Source organism: Propithecus coquereli, unplaced genomic scaffold, assembly GCF_000956105.1.
Source record: "Propithecus coquereli isolate 6110/MARCELLA unplaced genomic scaffold, Pcoq_1.0 Scaffold241, whole genome shotgun sequence".
NCBI lineage: Eukaryota > Metazoa > Chordata > Mammalia > Primates > Indriidae > Propithecus > Propithecus coquereli.
Genome location: NW_012147964.1, coordinates 2,992,621 through 3,013,642, shown reverse-complemented (window position 1 = coordinate 3,013,642; position 21,022 = coordinate 2,992,621). Strand labels below are relative to the sequence as shown.

Sequence of the window (21,022 nt, the reverse complement as noted above, 5' to 3'; positions counted from 1 at the left end):
GGACCCCCACCCCGCGTCCGGGAACTCGGACCCTGACCCCCCCGTCCCCGCCGCCCCCAGACCCCGCTGCAGTCCGGCCAGCCCTTCAAGTTCTCGATCTTGGAGATCTGCGACCGCATCAAGGAGGAATTCCAGTTCCTGCAGGCGCAGTACCACAGGTGAGGGGCCGAGTTCACCTGGGCGCCCCCGGCGCGGGGGCGAGGGGGGGGCTCCCCGGGGGGCCAGGGCCAGACGTCGCCAGGTGCACCCGCAGGTGGACTGGGGTCTAGGGACAGTCGGTGCCGGGGGATTTGGGGCCCAGGAGGGGGCGGGGAGCGACTGGCCCGGACAGGAGACGGGGAGGTTAGGAAGGAAGTGGGGGGGAAGCGGGCCTACATGTGGCCGCGTGTGGGATCCCCCCATGCCCTCTCCCCTCCCAGCCTCAAGCTGGAATGCGAGAAGCTGGCCAGTGAGAAGACGGAGATGCAGCGACATTATGTCATGGTGAGGGTCAGAGTCACGGTGCCAGGGCTGGGGCAGTGGGGAGGGGGCTTGCTGGGGGTCCGTCCCTGCCCCTGCTCTGAGCCTCCTCTTCCCTGTCTGTAAATTGGGCCCGTGGGGATTGCAGGCTGTCTGGGAAGCCCTCCCAGTGCCTGAGAGCCGAGACAAGGATGTCCCCTCTCCTGGTGGACATCTGGGTGGGGCGAGGGTCTCTGGGTACCTCCTACCCGCCTCACCCCTCTGGGGACAGCAGAGGGGCCCCTCCAGGCAGAGGTCTGTTTGCTCCTGTGTGTGCCTCCCCTGGGACCCCATGGGGGATTCTGTGTCCTGCTGTGCCTGGGGACTCTCGGAAGACCCCAGTGTCGCTCAGCACAGGGCTAGGCACACACTCGCCTTGGACCCCTGATACTGCGTTTCCTTTGCAGTATTACGAGATGTCCTATGGGCTGAACATCGAGATGCATAAGCAGGTAACTGCGGGGTGGGGGGTAGGGGTGTCCACGGGGAGGGTGTGGGTCTGGAAGCCGTAGGGAGCCCCAGGGTGGGCATCGTGGGGCAGAGCAGACCCAGGGAACAGGGGTCTTGTCCTGTAATTTCCGCAGACGTCCCAGAGGACTAATTTGGGAACAGGGGGCAGATTGGAGCCTCATCAGAGGAAAATGATTCTCAACTTCCAGAGACAGCGGCTGGCAGCGGGGGCTGTCCAGTGGGCAGGGACCAGGCAGGGGACAGCGTCCCTATCCCAGGGAAGGCTGGCAGCAGGGACTGGGCTGCCAGGTCAGGGAGGCTGTGGAGGGGACTTCTGTCCCAGGACGGGGCTGGAGGGACAGTCTCGGAGAGTCTGAAGTTGTGCGACAGAGCCCGAGATTCCATTGCTTCTTGACATTTCTGAGATCGATCCCAGCGGGCTTGGCCGGGCGTGTCGGAGATTGTTCTCGAGACCCTGAATTTGAACCCACGGTTCAGGCTGACCCTGTCATTCCAAGATCGACCTCAGCAGTCTGAGGCTGTCCCCGAGCTTCTGAGTGTGATCTCAATGTTCTGAGACAGACCCGAAGGTTCTGATGTTAACTCCAGTGGTCCAAGATTTACCCCGAGATCCTGAGACCGATGGATGGTTTCTAAGGGGATGAGAAGGTTCCCCAGATTGTGAGCTTGACGGACTCTTAGATTTTGTCCATCAGAATATTAGAATTAGTGGGAGGAGCTTCGTGTTGGGGCTTCCGGGTGGGTGGGAAGAACAAGGGGGGCTGGGAGTGTGGGGTGGCTGGGGGTGTCCACCCTGGCGTGCTTGCCTGGGTGTATGGTGGGCTCTGCTGGTTCCGATGTGGGCAGGAGGGGTCTTGTCTGCCCAGAGCATGGCGTGGACTCGTGGGTGCATGCAGTAGACCCCCCAGTGGAGGACACAGGGCAGGGGTCAGGCCCTGGGAGCCCTCCTGGTGCTGGGACCTGGGACTCCAGATGGGGGTCCCTCTCTCCTTGCTCGTGTATGCTGCCCTCAAAGCCCTGGGTGTCTGTGGTCTATGTCTGAGTTGGATCTGTGCGGCGGCTTCCTGCAAATCTCTGTCGAGCGTGTGTCTGGCGAGTGGTGTGTCTGTGACTCCTAGGACCTCAGCCCTGGTCTTCTGGGCTCCAGGCCACCCTAGGCCTCACACAGCTGGGCAAACAGGCTCTGAGTCCCTCCCTCTGCTGTCCAGTGCCTCCCCCGTGCACCCTTGGGGCGACAGGTCCCCTAGCCCTCAGCCCAGCTTTGCAAATGCTTGGTCCCTGCCTGGGAGTCGAGGGCCTGGGATTCGGGTCTCCTCCTCCTCCAAGCCTCTTCTTGCTTCCTGCCAGGCGGAGATCGTGAAGCGGCTCAGCGGTATCTGTGCCCAGATCATCCCCTTCCTGACCCAGGAGGTGAGTGGGCCATGGCGGAAGGAGATGGAGAGGGGAGGTCTGGGTGGTCGCCGCAGGCACTGTCCGCCGTAGCAGCAGCGCAGATAGAGAACTTTGCTCAGGGCAGAAAGTCCTGCAGCCCCCACACGGAGGGAGGGAGATGTTGGCTGAGCGTGAGGACTGGGGGCTTTTCTCCCCCTTGGTTGGTATCAAGGTGTAGAGCTGCCCCCCCCCCCCGATGCCCTGCTGGTGCCCGATCTAAATCCGGGCTGTGTGGCCTTGAGCAGGACTGTGCCTTTCTGTGTCTGTCTCCTTATCAGCGTTGGCGCGAGGTTTAGATGAGCTAATATGTGCAAAGTGCTGAAGATGATGCCAGGCGCTGAGTCAGCACCCAGTAAAAGCAAACCCTTAGGTTATGCTAGGTGACATATCACAAAATGACAGACACTGTGTGATTCCACTCACAGGAGGTCCCTGGAGTCGTCAGATCCACAGAGACAGGAAGTAGAGTGGTGGGTGCCAGGAGCTGGGGAGGAGGTGGGGAGTGAGTGTTTCATGGGGACAGAACTTCAGTTTCGGAAGATGAGAAAGTTCTGGAGATGGAGGGTGGTGATGGTTGCATGACATTGTGAATGTGCTTGATGTCGCTGAGCTCTGCACTTAGAAATGGTTAAAAAGGTAAATTGTTATGTATTTTTTGCCAATGTGGAAAAGATAAAACTAGGACATACATATAATAGTGTGAGCACTTTATTGAAACTTCAAAACAAAAACTTAGCCCTTGGGAGAATGCCCCAAATTCCTTCCAGCCTCAGGACCTTTGCACTGGCTGTTCAAAAGAAAGAAAGAAAGAAAAAGAAATAAGTCTTTCTTTCCTTTTTCTCTGTCTCTCTCTTTTTTAAAGAGATGGGGTCTTGCTATGTTGTCCAGGCTGGTCTCAAACTCCTGGGCTCAGGTGATCCTCCCGCCTCAGTCTTCTGAGTAACTGGGACTTCAGGCGTGCACCCCCACACCCGGCTTGGATGTTCCTGTTTCCATCAGGAACATTCTGTCTCCAGAGAGACATAAGAATAGGTTTCACTTCAGAGTGGATAAACTGGGAGGGCCTTCGCTGCAATGGGTACCAAGACTAGAGGGGAGATGCCCAACTTGGTTTGGATCCCACCAAGTCTGCGATTTCTGGAAGCTTGGGATGGGGAGAGTTCCTGTCTAGACAACAGAATGGAGTGATGGTGTCTGATGACACCAAGAGTGGGGACAAAGTGGTCCGGAGTGAGAAAGACAAGAAATGTGGCTAAAAGGACTTTTGGAGGCAGTGAATAAAAGCGCACATATCTGCCCCAGCAACTCCATTCTCCTAGACCAGGAAGTAGCAAACTACAACCCAAGGGCCAAATCCGGCCCTCCACTTGTCTTTGTGAATAAAGTTTTATTGGCACACAGCCATGCCCATTGGTGTACGAATCCTCTAAACTAAAGCAGCTTTCCCGCTGCAAGGGCAGAGTTGAGTAGCTGCAGCAGAGACCCTCCGGCCTGCAAAGGGAGAATCTTTACTCTCTGACTGTTGATAGAAAAAGTCTGCAGACTAATCGAGGGTACACCCACACAGCAGTGTACCACTGCTGGAGCCCCATGTCAGTGTCCCAACACCTCCTCGGTGGGGACAGCACACGTGCCCATCCTTGACTATAGGGACGTGCCAGCTGCCTCGTAGTACACACAGCGGGTTGCGCTATAGCTCCACCCTCCCCTGTTGGAGCGTCCCGCCATGCATGGCCATTTAAATTTATATGAACTCATCTTTAAATCTATTAAATTAAACTTCTATTTATTAAATGTATATTCCTTGAAATTCCATGCAATTAAACATTTTGTTCCTCCGTGGCACCAGCCACATTTCAAGTGCTCGGGAGCCACACGTGGCCAGTGGCTTCTGTGTGGAACAGCAAAGACAGAGCATTGTCCCACAGCAGAAAGTCCTACGGCCCCAAAAACCGAACACACGACAACCACCCACCACACACATCACGGACGAAGCTTAAACTGTTCTGTCGAGTGAAAGAAGCTGGTTACAAAGGAGAACACCGAGTACGAGCCCATAAAACTGTTCAAAATGGACAAATCCAAGCAGATTTAGGAAGGCAGTCGTAGGTGGCGAAATTATACAGAAAAACAAAGAAATTATTGTCATCGAGGTGGGGAAAGGAGGGCGTTATGCTATGGGAGGAGCACAGGGGGTTTCTGGAGGCTGCTAATCTCCGTTCCTGGGTCCGGGTGGTTGGTACACGGTGCTGATTTCTAATAGCGGTTCTCTGCTGGGGGCAGTTTTGCCCCGGAGAGACATCTGTGGTTGTCACGACTGGGGGTGCTCCTGGCATGGAGTGGGTGGGGACCAGGGATGCTGCTCAGCGCCCTGCAGTGCCTGGGACGCGCCCCCCCCAGTCCCCTGAGAGTGATCTGTCCCCAAATGTCCACGGTGCCGAGGGACAGAGCCTGATGCGGCATGCTTTCATATTATAATAGTTTTAGCTGCACTTAGGTTTTTCGTTCCTTTCTCTGAGAGCTTGTTTATTTCACAATTCAGAGCAGAAAGGGAGGAAGGGGGAGAACGAGAACAGACGTGGACGGCGTGGGGCAGCGGGGAGAGGGCGGGCAGGCGGCGGGCAGGCCCCGAGGGTGTTGCCAGGGCGGATGGGGGCTCAGAGCAGCCTGTCCCCTGTGACCCCCGCCCCCAGCATCAGCAGCAGGTGCTCCAGGCCGTGGAGCGCGCCAAGCAGGTGACTGTCGGGGAGCTGAACAGCCTCATTGGGGTGAGTCCTCCTGGCTCCCGCCCTGCCGTGGGGAGACACCCTGTTCCCGGGTCCCTGGCACCCCACTGGAACCCCAGGGCACGCTCTTTGCTCAGACCCCTCCCTGCTGTCCACCCCTCCGGCCAGGGGCGCTGCGGGGTGCCCGCCCCCGGCCCACCCTTCCTCCTCTCCAGCAGCAGCAACTCCAGCCGCTGTCACACCACGCCCCACCCGTCCCCCTCACCCCCCGCCCGGCCGGGCTGGTGGGCGGCAGTGCCACCGGGCTGCTCGCCCTGTCCGGAGCGCTGGCCGCCCAGGCACAGCTGGCGGCGGCCGCCAAGGAGGACCGAGCCGGAGTGGAGGCCGAGGGGTCCAGAGGTGAGCGGGCATCGCAGGTGGCATGGGTGGGGTGGAGGACCAAACTCATCTCAGTACGAGTGCCCAACGGGCTGTGTGTCCTTGGGCAAGTCACTACCCCTCTCTGGGCATCTGAATCGGGTGGGGAAGGGACAGTCCCCACATGCCAGGCTGTTGGAAGGACGGGGAGGTTCCCACCTGGGCAGGGGGCTTTATAATCCATAGAGGGCTGGCCCCTCTGGCACCATGGGGTCCGAAGGCCTCATTCTTCCTCCTCCTCTCTCTCCTCCCCTCACCCCCAACCCGCCAGCGGAGAGAACCCAGAGCAGGGTAAGTCCAGGGGCCCCCGAGCCTTGCTTTGTAGTGCCTTGGGCCGGGGTCAGTTGTTCTGAGCTGATGGGGCCACAGAACGAGACCCCCAGCCCAGTTTCCACAAGGCTGGGGTCTGATGTATGTACATTTTGCAATCTTGAGCTACTTTTTGGGGGGTTGCTGGGGGAAGTCAATAAACGAAGGCGCCCCTTGGGATCCCTGTTCCCGTCCTCCTGTTGGTTCACTGATGCGTCCTCCACTCGGAGCTACCTGCGAGAGTCTTCCCCCTAGCGAGAGAATGCCAACTGGGTGCGACTTTCAGAAAGTGCTTTAATTTGGAAATAATTAGAGGTGCAAGGGAGATCGCAAACAAGCGGGTGGGGCGGCCCCAGGCGCCCTTCCCCCACCTCCTCCCACAGGTAACGTGCTGTGTAGCAAATGCAGGACACTGACATTGGTCCTAGGCGTAAGGCTTTTATTCATTGTGTGTGCGTGCATGTGTGTGTGTGTGTGTGTGTGTGCACGTGTGTGTGTTTATGTCATTCTATCAGGCACTCATTCTCGTATAAGCATCCACGCAATCATTATGTCATTTTAAATCTTCTAGTAGCCTCGATTAAAAAAGTTCAAAGCAACAGGTGGAATCAATTTCAACAGTCTATTTTATTTAACACAATGTATCCAAACTATTGTCCTTTCAACCTGTAAGCAATATAAAAATTACTAATGTGACCGGGTGTGGTGGCTCATGCCTGTAATCCCAGCACTCTGGGAGGCTGAGGCGGGAGGATCACTTGAGGTCAGGAGTTTGAGACCAGCCTGAGCAAGAGCGAGACCCCCGTCTCTACTAAAAAAAAAATAGAAACAATTAGCCAGGCAACTAAAAGGAGAAAAAACTAGCCGGGCATGGTGGTGGCACCTATAGCCCCAGCTACTCGGGAGGCTGAGGCAGGAGGATCGCTTGAGCCCAGGAGTTTGAGGTTGCAGTGACCTAGGCTGACAGCACAGCACTCCAGCCTGGGTGACACAGAGAGAGACTCTGTCTGAAAAAAAAAAAAAATTACTAATGAGATATTTTACATTTTTAAAAGTCACACCAAGTCTCCAAGCATCCCAGTACATGTCGCACAAGAGTGCGTCCCAGTTGGCACCAGGCACATCGTAAGCACCACTCTCCAGTATGCTGAGTGCTCTAGAATGTGCTGGAAAACAAACCAGCCACGAAACAATGAACCCACAGAATAAAAGGTACTGAACAAAGAAAAAAAAAAGCCTCCGTTCCTCCTACATGCCCCGCGCAGCCCCCAGCGCAAACACTGGTAATAGTTTTTAATGTGTCCTGCGCAACAACTGCAGTGGTTGCAGGTTGTAGTGCTGTTGTGGCCTCTCTGGAGGCCCCAAGTCCACAGGGCCGGGCTCCCTCTGCAGCCTCCTGGGCAGGACCCTTCCTCGCCGCTTCCAGCCTGGTGGCCCCTGGCAGTGCTTGGTGTCCCTTGGCTTGTAGCTGCATCGCGCCACGGTGGATTTAGGGCCCACCCTCGTCTGGTGCGACTTCATCTTCACTTGCTCATTGCACCTGCAAAGACCCTATTTCCAGCTAGAGTGTCACTGTGAGGTTCCTGGTGGACGTGGGATCTGGGGGACCCTGTTCAACCTACAACCGTGCCTTTCCTCGCCCGTCTCCAGGGCTGACACCTGTCCCCCACCTCTGCAATCCTAGTCTCCCCTGAAAGGACCCCTGTTGTCCATTTGGAGCGTCTCTTTGCAGATTTCTCTCTTGTGCAACATGTTACATGTACGCCAACACGTCACACATGGCAACATGTTACATGCATGCATGCCAACACATCACATACATGCATGTTAACATGTTACATACGTGCACGCTAACATGTTACACACATGCACACAGAGTTACCTGCAGGGAACGCCCTGGGAGAGTGTGATTCCCGGAGGACGAAGGGCGTGAGAAGAAACGGTGGTTCTCAAATGTGCCGTTCTGCCCCGTCCCAAGCGACATTTGGCATTGTCCAGGGACATTTATCGGTTTTATGACTTAGGGGGTGTGTGTGTGCATGTGTGCACCTGGCATCCAGCGGGCAGAGCCCGGGCCATGCCGCTCAGCACACTGCAGTGCCCGGGACAGCCCCACCCCAGAGCAGGACTCGGCCTTGGTATCCGTCGTGCCAGGAAAGCCGGGTGTGCACGGTGCGTTTGTGTAGGAGTAACGGTCAGGTCCGCACTCGCTCCTGCCGGGCCCTGTGTGCTTGTCCCACAGCTGTCACCGAGTTGTGTCTGCACAGCAACCGCAGGAGGTAGGCACTGTCGCTATCCCCATTTCACAGATGGGGCATGTAGCATCGAGGTTGCTCTGCGGAGGTCCCATTTCCCAGATAGGAAGCTTGAGGTACAGATGCTAATACCTTGGCTGGACCACAACGCAATCTGGGGGCCCAGGGCCCTGACCCCTCCTCCCGCCTGGCCCCTGTCTCTCTGCAGAGTGTGTCCCCGTCGCCCCCTGAGAGTCTGGTGGAGGAAGAGCAACCAAGTGGCCCCGGTGGCAACGGGAAGGAGAGAGCAGAGGAGAAGGATCTGTCAGGCCCTTATGTAAGTGGGGAGCAGGTGGGGTGGGCATGCGTGGCCTAGAACAGCTCCCAGAACCCCTTGCAGCCTTCCAGAGCCCAGTTCTGGCTGTGACTCTCTCACTCCACAGCCTTCCATAGCTCCCCATTGCTCCGAGCACTGGCCAATCAGAAGAGATGCTGTGGTGCCTGGTTTAACACTTTAGCTGCCCTACGTCTGTGCACCTTCTGGGCCATGCAGCCATTTCCCCACCCTGGCTTTTGTTCCAGCTGTTTCTTTCCTCCCTTCTCCTTTCTCCCACCTCTCAGAAACCGGTTTCTCCACCAAGGCACAAAAATGCTGTCTTCCTGCAGGAACCCTCCTTCCCTGACCCCCTCCAGAGGGCTGGGACCCCTCCGCCCATGGTCACATTGCCACACACCTGTAGTCTCAAGTGCTGGCAGCCCAGGGGCCAGGCCACAGCCCTCCCCACTCTCCAGTGGCGGCCCCGACCTGGTCCCAGCTGACCAGCAGGCTCAGTGGTGGCTGATCCTGTCCTGCTGTTTCTCAGAGAAGCCTTAAATCTTTCTTTTCATACAAGAGCTCATTTTGTAAATGTCGGCAACTTGTTTTCATGGAAAGGAGAAAACCGGGCATAGCAGGAAACCCACCGGCTGGGCGGATCTGGCTTCCCTGCTGCAACCTTTTTTCTTCCCTTGGTTTCTTGCCAAAGCAGAGGTTCCAACATGGCAGGGTCCTGTCCCACTCCTGCCTCCCTGCCTGGGTGCCCGGGATGGTGTTTTGTGCATCTGGGAAGGGAGTCGGAGCTTGGTCTTTCTCCCAAGGGCAATGGGGAGCTACAGAGGGATGTGGAGCAGAGGTGGGGATAGGTCTTAGGGAAATCTCTCTGGGGCCAGCTTGGGAGCTCCCTGGAGAGATTGCTGTGCACGTGCAGCCTTCTCTGCGTCTGAGGATCCCAGTGACACGCCGGGGCCTGCGGGCATGTGCTCCCCTTGGGGACCTGTTGGGGGCATGGGGGCAGGGCTGTGAACAGGAAGGGCTCTCTCCCTGTGTCCCCCCAGGAAAGCGACGAGGACAAGAGTGACTACAACCTGGTGGTGGACGAGGTGGGTCCAGGGGTTCAGCCTCCCCCTCTGCCCACTCTGGGCACAGAGTGAGGGTGGGTTTTCTGGACTGGGGGCCCCAGAGGGAGCGGGGTTCCTGGCCCCCTCTCTGTGGGTGGTGGTGATGGGGCCGGGAAGAGTGGGGATGCCCCCCAGGGACACCCAGGCCCCAGCCTCCTCTCCATGGCGCAGGTGGGGAAACATAGGCGCAGAGAACAAGGGAAACAGAGGGGGCTTCAAGTCCTGGTCACTGTGTGCCTTGTTGGGGAGGGGAGTGACACCCCCTTCCCTGGCCTCACTTCCCCCCAAACCAAGCCCTGATGGAGTCGTTGCTGTTTGTGCTTATGGACTAGATCCTGTCATTAAACCCATTGTGCAGATGAGTAAACTGAGGCACCAGGAAGTTTCATAAAACAGAGTGGGTCATCGGTGCCCCATCTAGACGTTGGAGGGGGCGTCGGGAGGAGGAGGGAGAGGGGCTTTTTCTTCCTCTCTCACTTTATCCCCACCCAACGTCACCTCCTCGAACCCAGGACCAACCCTCAGAGCCCCCCAGCCCGGCCACCACACCCTGTGGAAAAGTGCCCATCTGTGTGCCCGCCCGCCGGGACCTCGTGGACAGTCCGGCGTCCTTGGCCTCCAGCCTGGGCTCACCGCCTCCCAGAGCCAAGGACCTCGTCCTGGTAAGAAGCAGGGCTGTGGGGGGGGCCTTGAAACTCACTTCATTGCTCTGGGAGGCCTGGAAACAGACGCTGCCACAGGGGACACCGGGCTGGCGTTGTCCGCCACTTCCTCTTTTTTTTTTTTTTGGGGGGGCCTCCTACAGGGACTCACTTCGTTGAGCCTAAGTAAATATTACAAGGCAACTTCCTAAAGAAGCTCTCTAAATAAATATTCAGAGGCAACTCAGCCTCCTTACCGGGAACCAAGAGACAAACCCCACCCCAGAGTGGGCGGCCGACTAACGAGGCCCGATCCGGGCCTGCGAGGGTTAAGGCCTCCCAGAGGTGAGCGGAGACTCACCTGGCCCCAGCCTGACCTAAGGGAGGTGATTTCTATAGGAACCAGGTTCCCGTGGGCCTCCATGGTTAGTTTAATGCCAGGTGTGCGGGGCCGTCTACAAAGCACCTCCGGGGCATTCCGGATTCAGCTCCGTGTGTGGCTCCCCCCTCCCCAGATCAACCCCCCCAGATCCCCACTCTCCCCCCTGCACTTACCCAGGGCCGGGGAGAGCATGTCGGTTTCCAGGCCTCCCCGCCCAGCAGGTTGCCATGGCAACCGCCAGAGGTTGGGGCTCCCGTCAGTCCTAAGTGCCCTCCTCCCACTCCAGGGAGACTTTCCAGGGGGAGGGCCCCCCTCCCCTTGGTCTGGAGCAGCCCCCCAGGCGTCCTCCCTGACCCCACGGTGGTTGTCCCACTCACTCCCTCTTGAGGGTGAGCTTGCGGGGCTGTCACCGTTGGAGACAGGAGACAGACACCAGACAAGGAGGCGAAGTTTCTTGGAAGACAGGAGGGAATGACATAAAGCCCAGGCGACAGAGCATGTCCCCTAGATGGAGGTCAGGCTGCCGCTTTCCTGGAGTTCCTGGAGTCGCCCCTTGGAGAGGGACAGCTGTGGCTGACATCCCCTGCGCCGTGGAAAACAGGGACGATGGCACCACATACGCTGCTCTTTCTGCACCTGGGACTGTGCCCCTCTGGGGTCCCCCACGGCTTCTCATCCACCATCCTCAAGGATCTCCACAGCCTCTAACCTTGTTGCCTTCTTACAGGGGACATCGCCGTCCCCTGGGGATCCCCGCCCCCTGCACGGCGTGCAACACCCCACTTACGCCCACCGTCCTCAGCGTGCATGCGCACCGCATGCCTTAGCATTTGCACGCGCCGGCGCTGTGATGGAGGCGCGAGTCGCTGCGTTTCGGCGTGCAAGCGCGTGCGCGTCGCTCCCCCTGCGTGCCCGTCCCAGCCAGGCGCCCGCCAGGCATTCCAGCCTGTATGGACACGCACATGCCCCGTTGTCAGGCAGTCAGCTGTGGGGCCCGTTCCCCCAGTGTGTGCACCTGCAACAGCACAGGTTTTAGCAACAGGATCTCGCTGTGTCGCCCAGGCTGGAGTGCAGTGGTGTCATCACAGCTCACTGCAGCCTCCAACTCCTGGGCTCACACAATCCTCCTGCCTCAGTGTCCCAGGTAGCTGGGACTACAGGTGTGCACCACCACGCCTGGTAACGTTTTACATTTTTGTAGAGATGGGGTCTTGCTATGTTGCCCAGGTTGGTCTCGAACTCCTGGCCTCAAGAGATCCTGCCGCCTTGGCGGCCCAAAGTGCTGGGATTACAGGCATGAGCCACCGCACTCGGCCTCTCTCATCCAATTTCTGGCCAGATCCTTGGGCCACAAGGCGCAGGTGCCTGGTGGCATTCAGCCCTGTCCTTTTTCTGCAGAACGACCTTCCCGCCAGCACCCCTGCCTCCAAGTCCTGTGACTCCTCCCCGCCCCAGGACGCGTCCACCCCCGGGCCCAGCTCCGCCAGTCACCTGTGCCAGCTCGCTGCTAAGCCAGCGCCCTCCACGGACAGCATCGGTGAGCACCCTGCCTGCTGGCGCCTGCCAGTGTAGGCCTCACCTCTGGAGGTTTCCAGAAAAAGGTAGGGGCTGGGGAGGCGGGAGGTTCGGATTCCAGCCCTGGCGTTCACTGCCTTGGCCCTAGCTAGACGCCGCCTCGCTCTGGGCTTAGTTTCCTCATCGTCTTACCCTGACAGTTAGGGGAACTGAGACCCAGAGAGTGGAGGTGACTTATTTGGGGGCTTCAGCCTAGTACGCTGGAGAAATAAGCTTTGTAGTCAGACAGTTTGGGTTTCCGGCCAGGCTTAGGCACTCACCAGCTGGTGACCTTGGGCAAGTGACCCAACCTCTTTGAGTCTCAGTTTCCCCATCACTCATCTGGGGTATGACAATACTCATCTTTTCTCATGGCCCTGTGCTGGTTCTGGGACCCCAAAAGAACTTGGCCTTGGAACTTCTCAGGTGGCAGAGGACGAGACCCAGACCTCAAAACTCCCAGCCCTGTATAATCGGGGCAAGGGTAGAGGGTGGGCAAGGCTGGAGGTTGGCAGTGAGGCTCAAGGATGTTCCTGAGAACGTGATGGACACTTGGTCTGGGTTTTGAAGGATGAGTAGGAGTTCACCAACTAAAAGAAAGGGAAAGTCATATCAACCAGAGAAACCATGTATATTGTTTCTGGTGGCGTCCCACGATATGGCCGATGTGGGACAAGAGCACAGAAGCTCTGAATGACGAGCCAAGGAGAGCCCAAGGCAGTGGGAGGCAGGATCTGGGTCCGGGCGTCTGAAGACCTGTCCTTGCCTCTTCCCGCTCAGCCCTGAGGAGCCCTCTGACTCTGTCCAGCCCTTTCACCACGTCCTTCAGCCTCGGCTCCCACAGCACCCTCAACGGGGACCTCTCTGTGCCCAGCTCCTATGTCAGCCTCCACCTGTCCCCCCAGGTCAGCAGCTCTGTGGTGTATGGACGCTCTGCCATGGTGAGTCCTCAGGGTGGGAGGACCAGGCAGTGTCAGAAGGGTCCGGGGGCTAGGGGCTGGGAGGAGAAACCAGCTACACAAGGAGAGACAAAGGAATGGAGAAAGGGAAGGGACCCTTGGCTTAGCAAATGTGTGTAGGAAGACGATCTGAGGGTCTCAGTGGCCCCACAAGCTTAATACAAATCAGCACTTGTGACCGTGGAAAAAGCAACTGTGATTAAGCCCTATGAAGAGCAGAGTGCTCTGGACCTAGAAGATTATGTACAAGGACTGGCAGTGTGCCAGATTTGTTCTAGAGGCTGCAGTTTGCAGACCCCTATTCTAGAGCAGGCCTCAGCAGGAGATGGATAACCCTGGGGTTCTAAGATTCCCTTGACAAAGACTTTGTAGTGAAAACCTCAGCTCTCCCATATGTACCAGAGCAGAGAGCATCTCTGCTTCTGTGGGGAGGGGCTGATAGAGAGGGACATGGCAGAGGGCATCACGGGACAGGTAAGCGTGGGACATCACAGGGGTGGGCTGGAGTCACCTGTCCCATGACTCCCCTCTGGCATTCTGACAGATGGCATTTGAATCACACCCACACCTCCGAGGGTCGTCCATCTCCTCCTCCCTGCCCAGCATCCCTGGGGGAAAGCCGTGAGTACCAGGGCGGGGCTCGCTGGGGACGGGGCCAGTCTCTGGTCTCCTTTGAGCGCTTCCATTGTGTGGGGTGGAGGTTGGGGCTTCCCCGCTGTCCTTCCAGAAAGTCTCTTCTGTAAGATAATCGGGGTTCCCAGAGCAGCGGCTGGAGACAGGGGTACACAAAGAGCAAAGTCTAGATGGGTGTACATGGGCCGTGATGGTAGTAGATTCTGCCCCCCGGGGGCCATCTGGCGATATCTGGGGACATCTGTGGTTGTCATGACTGGGGGCGCCCCTGGCATGGGGTGGGTGGAGGCAGGGACACTGCTCAGCACCCGCAGTGCCCAGGACCACCCTGTCCTGAGTAGCAGTAGAACTTTCTGCAGTGACGGGCATGTTGTAGGTCCTGCTGCTGTCCGCTCTGGTTGCCACCAGCCGCGTGTGGCTTTCGAGCACTTGAAATGTGGCCAGCGCAACTGAGGAACTGAAACACTGAGTGCATTTTATTCCAGCGCGTTTAGGTTTACCTGGCTACCGCCGGCTGGGGCTCCCGCAGGCTCAGGCCATCTTCGTGGGCCTCAGTTCAAACGTTTATTAAGCTTGCTTAGGGCCACCACCCAGACCCTCTGCCTTTGCACTGACTGTCCCAGGTCACCTGCCACCACGTTGTCACCCTTCTATAAACGCATCCGAGGGCACCAGGCAGGGCGAAGGCCCCTCCCTGCCCTCCCAGGTGAGGGTGCCGAGGGCTGTCCCCCAAGGCCTGGGTCACGCCCCTGCCTCCCGTCCAGGGCCTACTCCTTCCACGTGTCCGCCGACGGGCAGATGCAGCCGGTGCCCTTCCCCTCGGACGCGCTGGTGGGCGCGGGCATCCCGCGGCACGCCCGGCAGCTGCACACGCTGGCGCACGGCGAGGTGGTCTGCGCCGTCACCATCAGCGGCTCCACGCAGCACGTGTACACGGGCGGCAAGGGCTGCGTGAAGGTGTGGGACGTGGGCCAGCCTGGCGCCAAGACGCCCGTGGCCCAGCTCGACTGCCTGGTGAGGGCGGGGCGGGGCGCAGAGGGCAGGTGGGGGCGGGGCTTACAGGCCAACCAGGGGCGGGGCTTACAGGCCAACCAGGGGCGGGGCTTACAGGCCAACCTGGGCGGGGCTTACAGGCCAACCAGGGGCGGGGCTTGCAGGCCAACCTGGGTGGGGCTTACAGGTAAATAGTGGTGGGGTTTGCAGGCCAACCAGGGTCGGCGCTGCTTTGGGCTCCAGAGACCCAGCCTTGGGCCAGGCTCCCAGAGACCTCACCCGGGACCAACCCCAGTCCTTGCTTCTCTCCCTGGCCCCAGAACCGAGACAACTATATTCGTTCCTGCAAGCTGCTGCCCGATGGCCGGAGTCTGATCGTGGGCGGCGAGGCCAGCACCTTGTCCATTTGGGACCTGGCGGCGCCCACGCCCCGCATCAAGGCCGAGCTGACCTCCTCTGCCCCCGCTTGCTACGCCCTGGCGGTCAGCCCCGACGCCAAGGTCTGCTTCTCCTGCTGCAGCGATGGCAACATTGTGGTCTGGGACCTGCAGAACCAGACCATGGTCAGGTGGGTGGCGGGTGCGCTGTGACCCTCAGTGAGCCCCCGCCTGCCCTGTGCATGGTGGGGGCCGAGCAGTGACCCGGGAGGATGCTGGAACAGCCTCAGTTCTAGGATGGACACCTGGGCCCTTCTGTCTCCAGGCAGTTCCAGGGCCACACGGACGGTGCCAGCTGCATCGACATTTCTGACTACGGCACCCGGCTCTGGACGGGGGGCCTGGACAACACCGTGCGCTGCTGGGACCTGCGGGAGGGCCGCCAGCTGCAGCAGCATGACTTCAGCTCCCAGGTGCCACTCGAGATCTGGTGGGGTGGTGGAACTGCACGAACCCAGCATCCTTTCCTTTCCCCAAGAGATGCCCCCTCCCAGTTGCAGCCAGGACTCATGTCCACCATGATGCCTTCCTTTTTTGTCCTCCAGACACATCCACAGTCCCCTTTAACTCTCCAAAGACACAGGGAAACACCAAGGAGCTGATTCCTATTAAGCTGTGGGGCTACTAAGACCCTCAGATCGTCTTCCCACATGGTCTTGTCTAGCCATTGCCCCATGTCTTTGTCTTCCTTGTAGAGCTGTTTCTCCTCCCAGCCCTTAACCTCGGGGCCCCACTGAGGACTCAGGGGAGCTATGGGGGAGCGTCCATACACCACAGAGGGGACAGGTGGAGGCTGATGTTAGAGCTGGGTGCGGAGAGGTCCCTGTTGAGGGTGCTGTGCGAGCCTAGGCTAAAGGACGTGGTGAAGGGGCTGGGCAGAGCAGGGCTCTTCCAGACTGGGCAAAGACCGTCAAGGACAGGCCTTCAGGCACCACCAACCTGTTGCTTCTGGGGCAGCATGTGAGCTCCTTGTCCTGTCAGCCACGATGTCATGGGCTAGTCTTACACACACCACAGCCTGGAACACCTGAAGACCCGTGTACCTATGGCCAAAATGCCTTTCCCTTCCTTTCTTTAATTGGTGAACTCCTATACATCCTTCAAAACCCATCTCCAGTTTGCCCCTCCTCCTTGAAACCAGGAGAAGCCAGTTCCCAGGCTCTTTACGTCCAACCTGCGCTTCTCTTTGGCTTGAAGAGTTCTTTGATACGGAAGTCAGGAGTGCGGGTGGACATAGCTGTCCACTTTGTGTCCCCAAGGCTTAGGTGGGCTGAGTCCATCTCTGGGGATCCCAGGATGAATATCTCCTATCCTACTGGGTGCCCCCCACCCCCGTCTCTATACGGGAACACTTCTGTATGGCCAGGAAAGAACATGTGGAACCTTCCCGTCCTCTCTCTGCTGTGGATGTAGGGCCGTTTCTGCAGGCGTGTGTTTGATAGTTTAAGACTTGGAGAGGTTCGGGGCAGGATGGGGCATTGCTCCTCTTTGTGTTTCACATGGGGTGGGGACACGGAGTCCTTCCAAATCAAAACAAAAAGGAGTGTCGCTCGTGGGGAGAGTTCCAGCCTTGGGGTTAGAGGTCCTGGCTCCCGGGCCTGGTCCTTCACGGAGTTGCTTTGTCACCTTGAGGCGACACTGCCTCAGCTTCTACCATCTGCTCCAGGGGAGCGACTGTCCCCGCCTGGCTCCCCCCAGCGCCATTGTGCGCTCAGAGCAGATAATGGATGCGCGGCCCCGGGGTGCTGTGTGACTCTGATTAATATTAATGATCCGACACGCGGTCGCCTGCTGCTCGCGGGCCCTGGCCAGCCGCCTCTCTCCGTGGGGGCTGACGTGGGAGAATGTTGGGGCCCCCACCACGCCCTCCCACCAGTCGAGGGGCTGGTGACCCCATCTCTGCCCTGTCCCGCCCAGATCTTCTCCCTGGGCCACTGCCCCAACCAGGACTGGCTGGCCGTGGGCATGGAGAGCAGCAACGTGGAGATCCTGCACGTGCGCAAGCCCGAGAAGTACCAGCTGCACCTGCACGAGAGCTGCGTGCTGTCCCTCAAGTTCGCGTCCTGCGGTGCGGCCCCCGGGGGGCGGGGACCGGGGTCCTGGGCTAGGGGCTTCACCCCCCACCCAGAAAAAAAAAAAACAGAAAAACCCAGGATGCCCGATTCAATTTCAGTCTTAGATAAATAACATGATTCGTTAGCGTAAGTATGTCCCAAATATTGTGTGCGACATACTTACATTAAAAGGCCGATCATTTGTTAGTACGAGTATGGCCCACATGGTGTGGAGTGCGTGGGATAGACTTGTACTAAAAATATTTTTTTTATTTTTTTCGAGACAGAGTCTTGCTTTGTTGCGTGGGCTAGAGTGCTGTGGTGTCAGCCTAGCTTGCAGCAACCTCAAACTCCTGGGCTCCAGCGATCCTCCTGCCTCAGCCTCCCGAGTAGCTGGGACTACAGGCGCTACCACCACGCCCAGCTAATTTTTCTATTTTTAGTAGAGACGGGGGTCTCGCACTTGCTCAGGCTGGTCTCGAACTCCTGAGCTCAAGCAATCCTCCCACCTTGGCCTCCCAGAATGCTAGGTTTGTAGACATGAGCCACCATGCCCGGCCTAAAAAACATTTTTAAAAAATTTTTATAGAGATAGAGTCTTGCTATGCTGTCCAGGCTGATCTCAAGCCCCTGGCCTCAAGCAGCCTTCCCACCTCGGCCTCCCAAAGTGCTGGGATTATAGGTGTGAGCCATTGCTCCCCAGCCTGAGATTCATACTTAACTGGGCGTCTCGGATCTTATCTGGCAGCCCCCCTGCCCTGGGGCCACCCGCTTCTTGCCGGCCGGGTGGAGCCTCTTAGAGCCTGAACTTTGCCACCTGGGAAATGCGGGGTAAGAATTGAGCCTCAGCTTTCTAGGTGGTTTTGTGTCCCCTCAGTGAGGGCAGAGACGGCTGCAAAGAGAGGGACAGGCCAAGCCCAGCCTGCCCCACCTCCCCCTGGGCCACAGTGTCCGCTCCTGCAACTTCCCCTGCCCTCCCTCCCCAGGGCGGTGGTTCGTGAGCACCGGCAAAGACAACCTGCTCAACGCCTGGAGGACGCCGTACGGGGCCAGCATTTTCCAGGTACGCAGCAGCCGGCAGCCCCCAGCCCTGGCAGGACGCCTCGTGCCCAGGTGCCCCAGGGTCAGATGCAGGGAGCGCCCCCGTCCCCCAGGCCCACCCACCCGCCGCTCTGACCCTCCCCTGGGGTCCCGGAAGCCTCCCCGCCACCAGCTACCACAGCAGGGCTTGCGGGGGCCTCATTTGCCCGTAGCCTGTTGGTTTTCAAAAAATATTTTGGTTTTACTAAAATACATATAACGTTATAAAACTGACCATCTTAACCATTTGTGAGTGCACAGCTCAGTGGCGTTAACACATTCCCAGTGTCGTGCAACCGTCACCAGCCTCCACCTCCAGAACTTTCTCATCTTCCCAAACTGACGCTCTGTCCCCATGAGACACTCACTCCCCACCCCCTCCCCAGCCCCTGGCACCCACCATCCTGCTTCCTGTCTCTGTGGATCTGACGACTCCAGGGACCTCCTGTGAGTGGAATCACACAGGATGTGTCCTTCTGTGTCTGGCGTCTCTCACTGAGCACGATGTCCCCAGGGTCCATCCACGCTGTGGTCTGTGTCAGAGCTTCATCACTTTTAAAATCCTTCCTCGTCCTCACCGACACTTGTTACTGTTTTTATTATACCCATCCTAGTGGGTGTGCAGCGCTTTTTACATATTTAAGGGGTTACCAAAAAACCCTGTAGAATATGTGAATAGACTTATTTAAAATCCTTACTTTGGGCCCTTTGCAAAATTTGCTGACCCGTGGTCTGGGTCCCTGTGCTGTGTGACCTCATGCCTGGTACACACCCTCTCTGAGCTGTCCAGAAAAGCAGAGCCTCCGTTCCAGCTCTCCGTTCCCTCGACCCTGTTCCTCCCAGGAACACATCTGTGCAGAAGCGCCCCAGCTCCAAAGCTCCTTTCTCTAGAAAAGGCGTCACCCTCCTTCCCCCAGCTAGGAGAGTCCTGGCTCCACTCCCGGGTCCGACTCTGCCCCAGACTGGACCACACACCCCTCCTTGGGGGCCTCGCCTCACTCCTCCCGTTTCTTTCCCTCTCCCCCCTGGCAGTCCAAGGAGTCATCCTCAGTCCTGAGCTGTGACATCTCCAGGAATAACAAATACATCGTGACAGGCTCGGGCGACAAGAAGGCCACCGTGTATGAGGTGGTCTACTGAGACCCCCTCTTCCGGCACCCCCAGCCCGACTCCTGGGGGACGGGGAACCCGGGACAGAGGCCCCAACAGCTCCCTCCCCAGCCTCGTCTAAGCGCTAAGCCCCGTCTGCTGTCGGCCAGCTGCCTCCCGCCTTCCCTGCTGGGTATGGGGCATGGGGCCCCGGGGAAATAAATGTATTTATCACAGCCGCCGGCTGCCTGGGCTGGGCGAACAGCCACTGATCATTGCTTGTCCCGGGCACAGTTACTGGGGGGCTGCCGCTGCTGGGTTGTGTGACCGTCGGTAACGAGGGTTCGTTCTACATGACAGAGGCGCATCTGTGCAAACAGCCACTACCGTGACAGTGGCATCGGGCACGACCATTCAGATGCGGCTGTGTAACAAACAGCACCCCCGTCTCAGTGTTTAACACGACAGACGTTTGTGCCTTGCTTGTACCCGGATGGCGTGCGGGCTCGAGCCAAACAGGCACTCAGGGCCCTGGGCAGGAAGTTGCCCACCTCAATGTGTAGCTGCAGGGTCTGAGACCGCAGGGGAGACCGGTTGCCCACCAATTTTAATACCCTCGCCCAGACTGGGTGTGGTGACTCACGCCTGTAAGCCCAGCACTTTGGGAGGCCGAGGCAGGAGGATTGCTTGAGGCCAGGAGTTCAAGACCAGCCCGGACAACATAGTGAGACCCCATCTCTAACAAAATTGAAAACTTAGCTGGGTAGGGTGGCACCTGTAGTCCCAGCCACTCGGGAGGCTGAGGCAGGAGGATCCCTTGAGCCCAGAATTGGAGGCTGCCGTGAGCTATGATTGTGCCACTGCACTCCAGCCTGGGCGACAGAGTGAGACCCAGCCCCCTCAAAAGTAAATACTCCAGCCCCCAAATTTCCTGTATCTCTTTCACTGCCAGCCCTGGGATAGAATCATCCCAAAACTCAGTGTGAATTCAAGGGGGGATGAGATAAGGTGGATAGAGTTATTAGGGGTGCAGTTGCACTTCCTGTGAGACCCAGAGACCACCCATGCTCAAGAACCTGGCCTGCAGTGAGGTGCTCAGCAAACATCACGCCCAGCAGAGATGACGGCTACACGGAGCTTGAGTAGATGAGAAACAGCCATTTGAGGGCCCAGAGGAGACTGTGCTGGAGAGGGTGGAACAGCATGTGCGGAGGCTCAGAGGAGGGGAGCCTGGCCTGGCAGATAGCAAGACAGCTGGGTCGTGCAGGGCGAGGTCTCCAGGTGAGAGTTAAGCCCGAAGCAGGGAGGGCAGTGGCCATCAGTTCTGGAATCCCAGGGGCGGGGCGGTGCCATGTGCATGGGGACAGCAAGGATGTTGCTGGAACACGCTGGAGGGAAATGGCAGGTTCCTGCTGAAAACACCCAGGTGGGTGTTTTTGAAGACGCCGCACGGAGCTGGGGCGATGCTCTGGGTGGAGGACACTAGACCTGCTGAAGCCGGCCGGGCTCCTTCCTAGTCTGCAAAGGGGGAGGGGTGTTTTCTGGGCCCCTTCTAGTGTCGGTGGCCAACCGGGGAGCTATCATCAACCAGTGTCAGCTCAGGACCTGGGGCCAATGGTTGTCTGGGGCGGGGCCATCCTGGGCACTGCAGGTGCTGAGCAGCGTCCCTGCCTCCAC

The 21,022-nt window shown here is 58.4% G+C and overlaps 1 protein-coding gene across 2 annotated transcripts; it reads left to right on the top strand.

Moving 5' to 3' along the window:
- Positions 1-45: 45 nt before the first annotated feature.
- TLE2 (transducin-like enhancer of split 2) lies at positions 46-19,586 on the top strand. Of its 2 annotated transcripts, none has more exons than XM_012646273.1 (19): positions 46-158; positions 420-483; positions 906-950; positions 2,317-2,379; positions 5,094-5,168; positions 5,345-5,525; positions 5,815-5,834; positions 8,316-8,423; positions 9,461-9,505; positions 10,036-10,185; positions 11,945-12,083; positions 12,881-13,041; positions 13,604-13,680; positions 14,457-14,706; positions 15,006-15,253; positions 15,388-15,535; positions 17,040-17,190; positions 18,163-18,239; positions 19,289-19,586. In XM_012646273.1, the coding sequence occupies exons 2-19, from the start codon at positions 463-465 to the stop codon at positions 19,394-19,396; spliced, it is 2,067 nt and encodes a 688-aa protein (XP_012501727.1). In that variant the 5' UTR covers positions 46-158; positions 420-462; the 3' UTR covers positions 19,397-19,586. The 2 variants fall into 2 exon arrangements, with proteins under 2 accessions (XP_012501727.1, XP_012501726.1); XM_012646272.1 differs by having other exon boundaries at positions 5,342-5,525.
- The last annotated feature ends 1,436 nt before the right edge of the window (positions 19,587-21,022 follow it).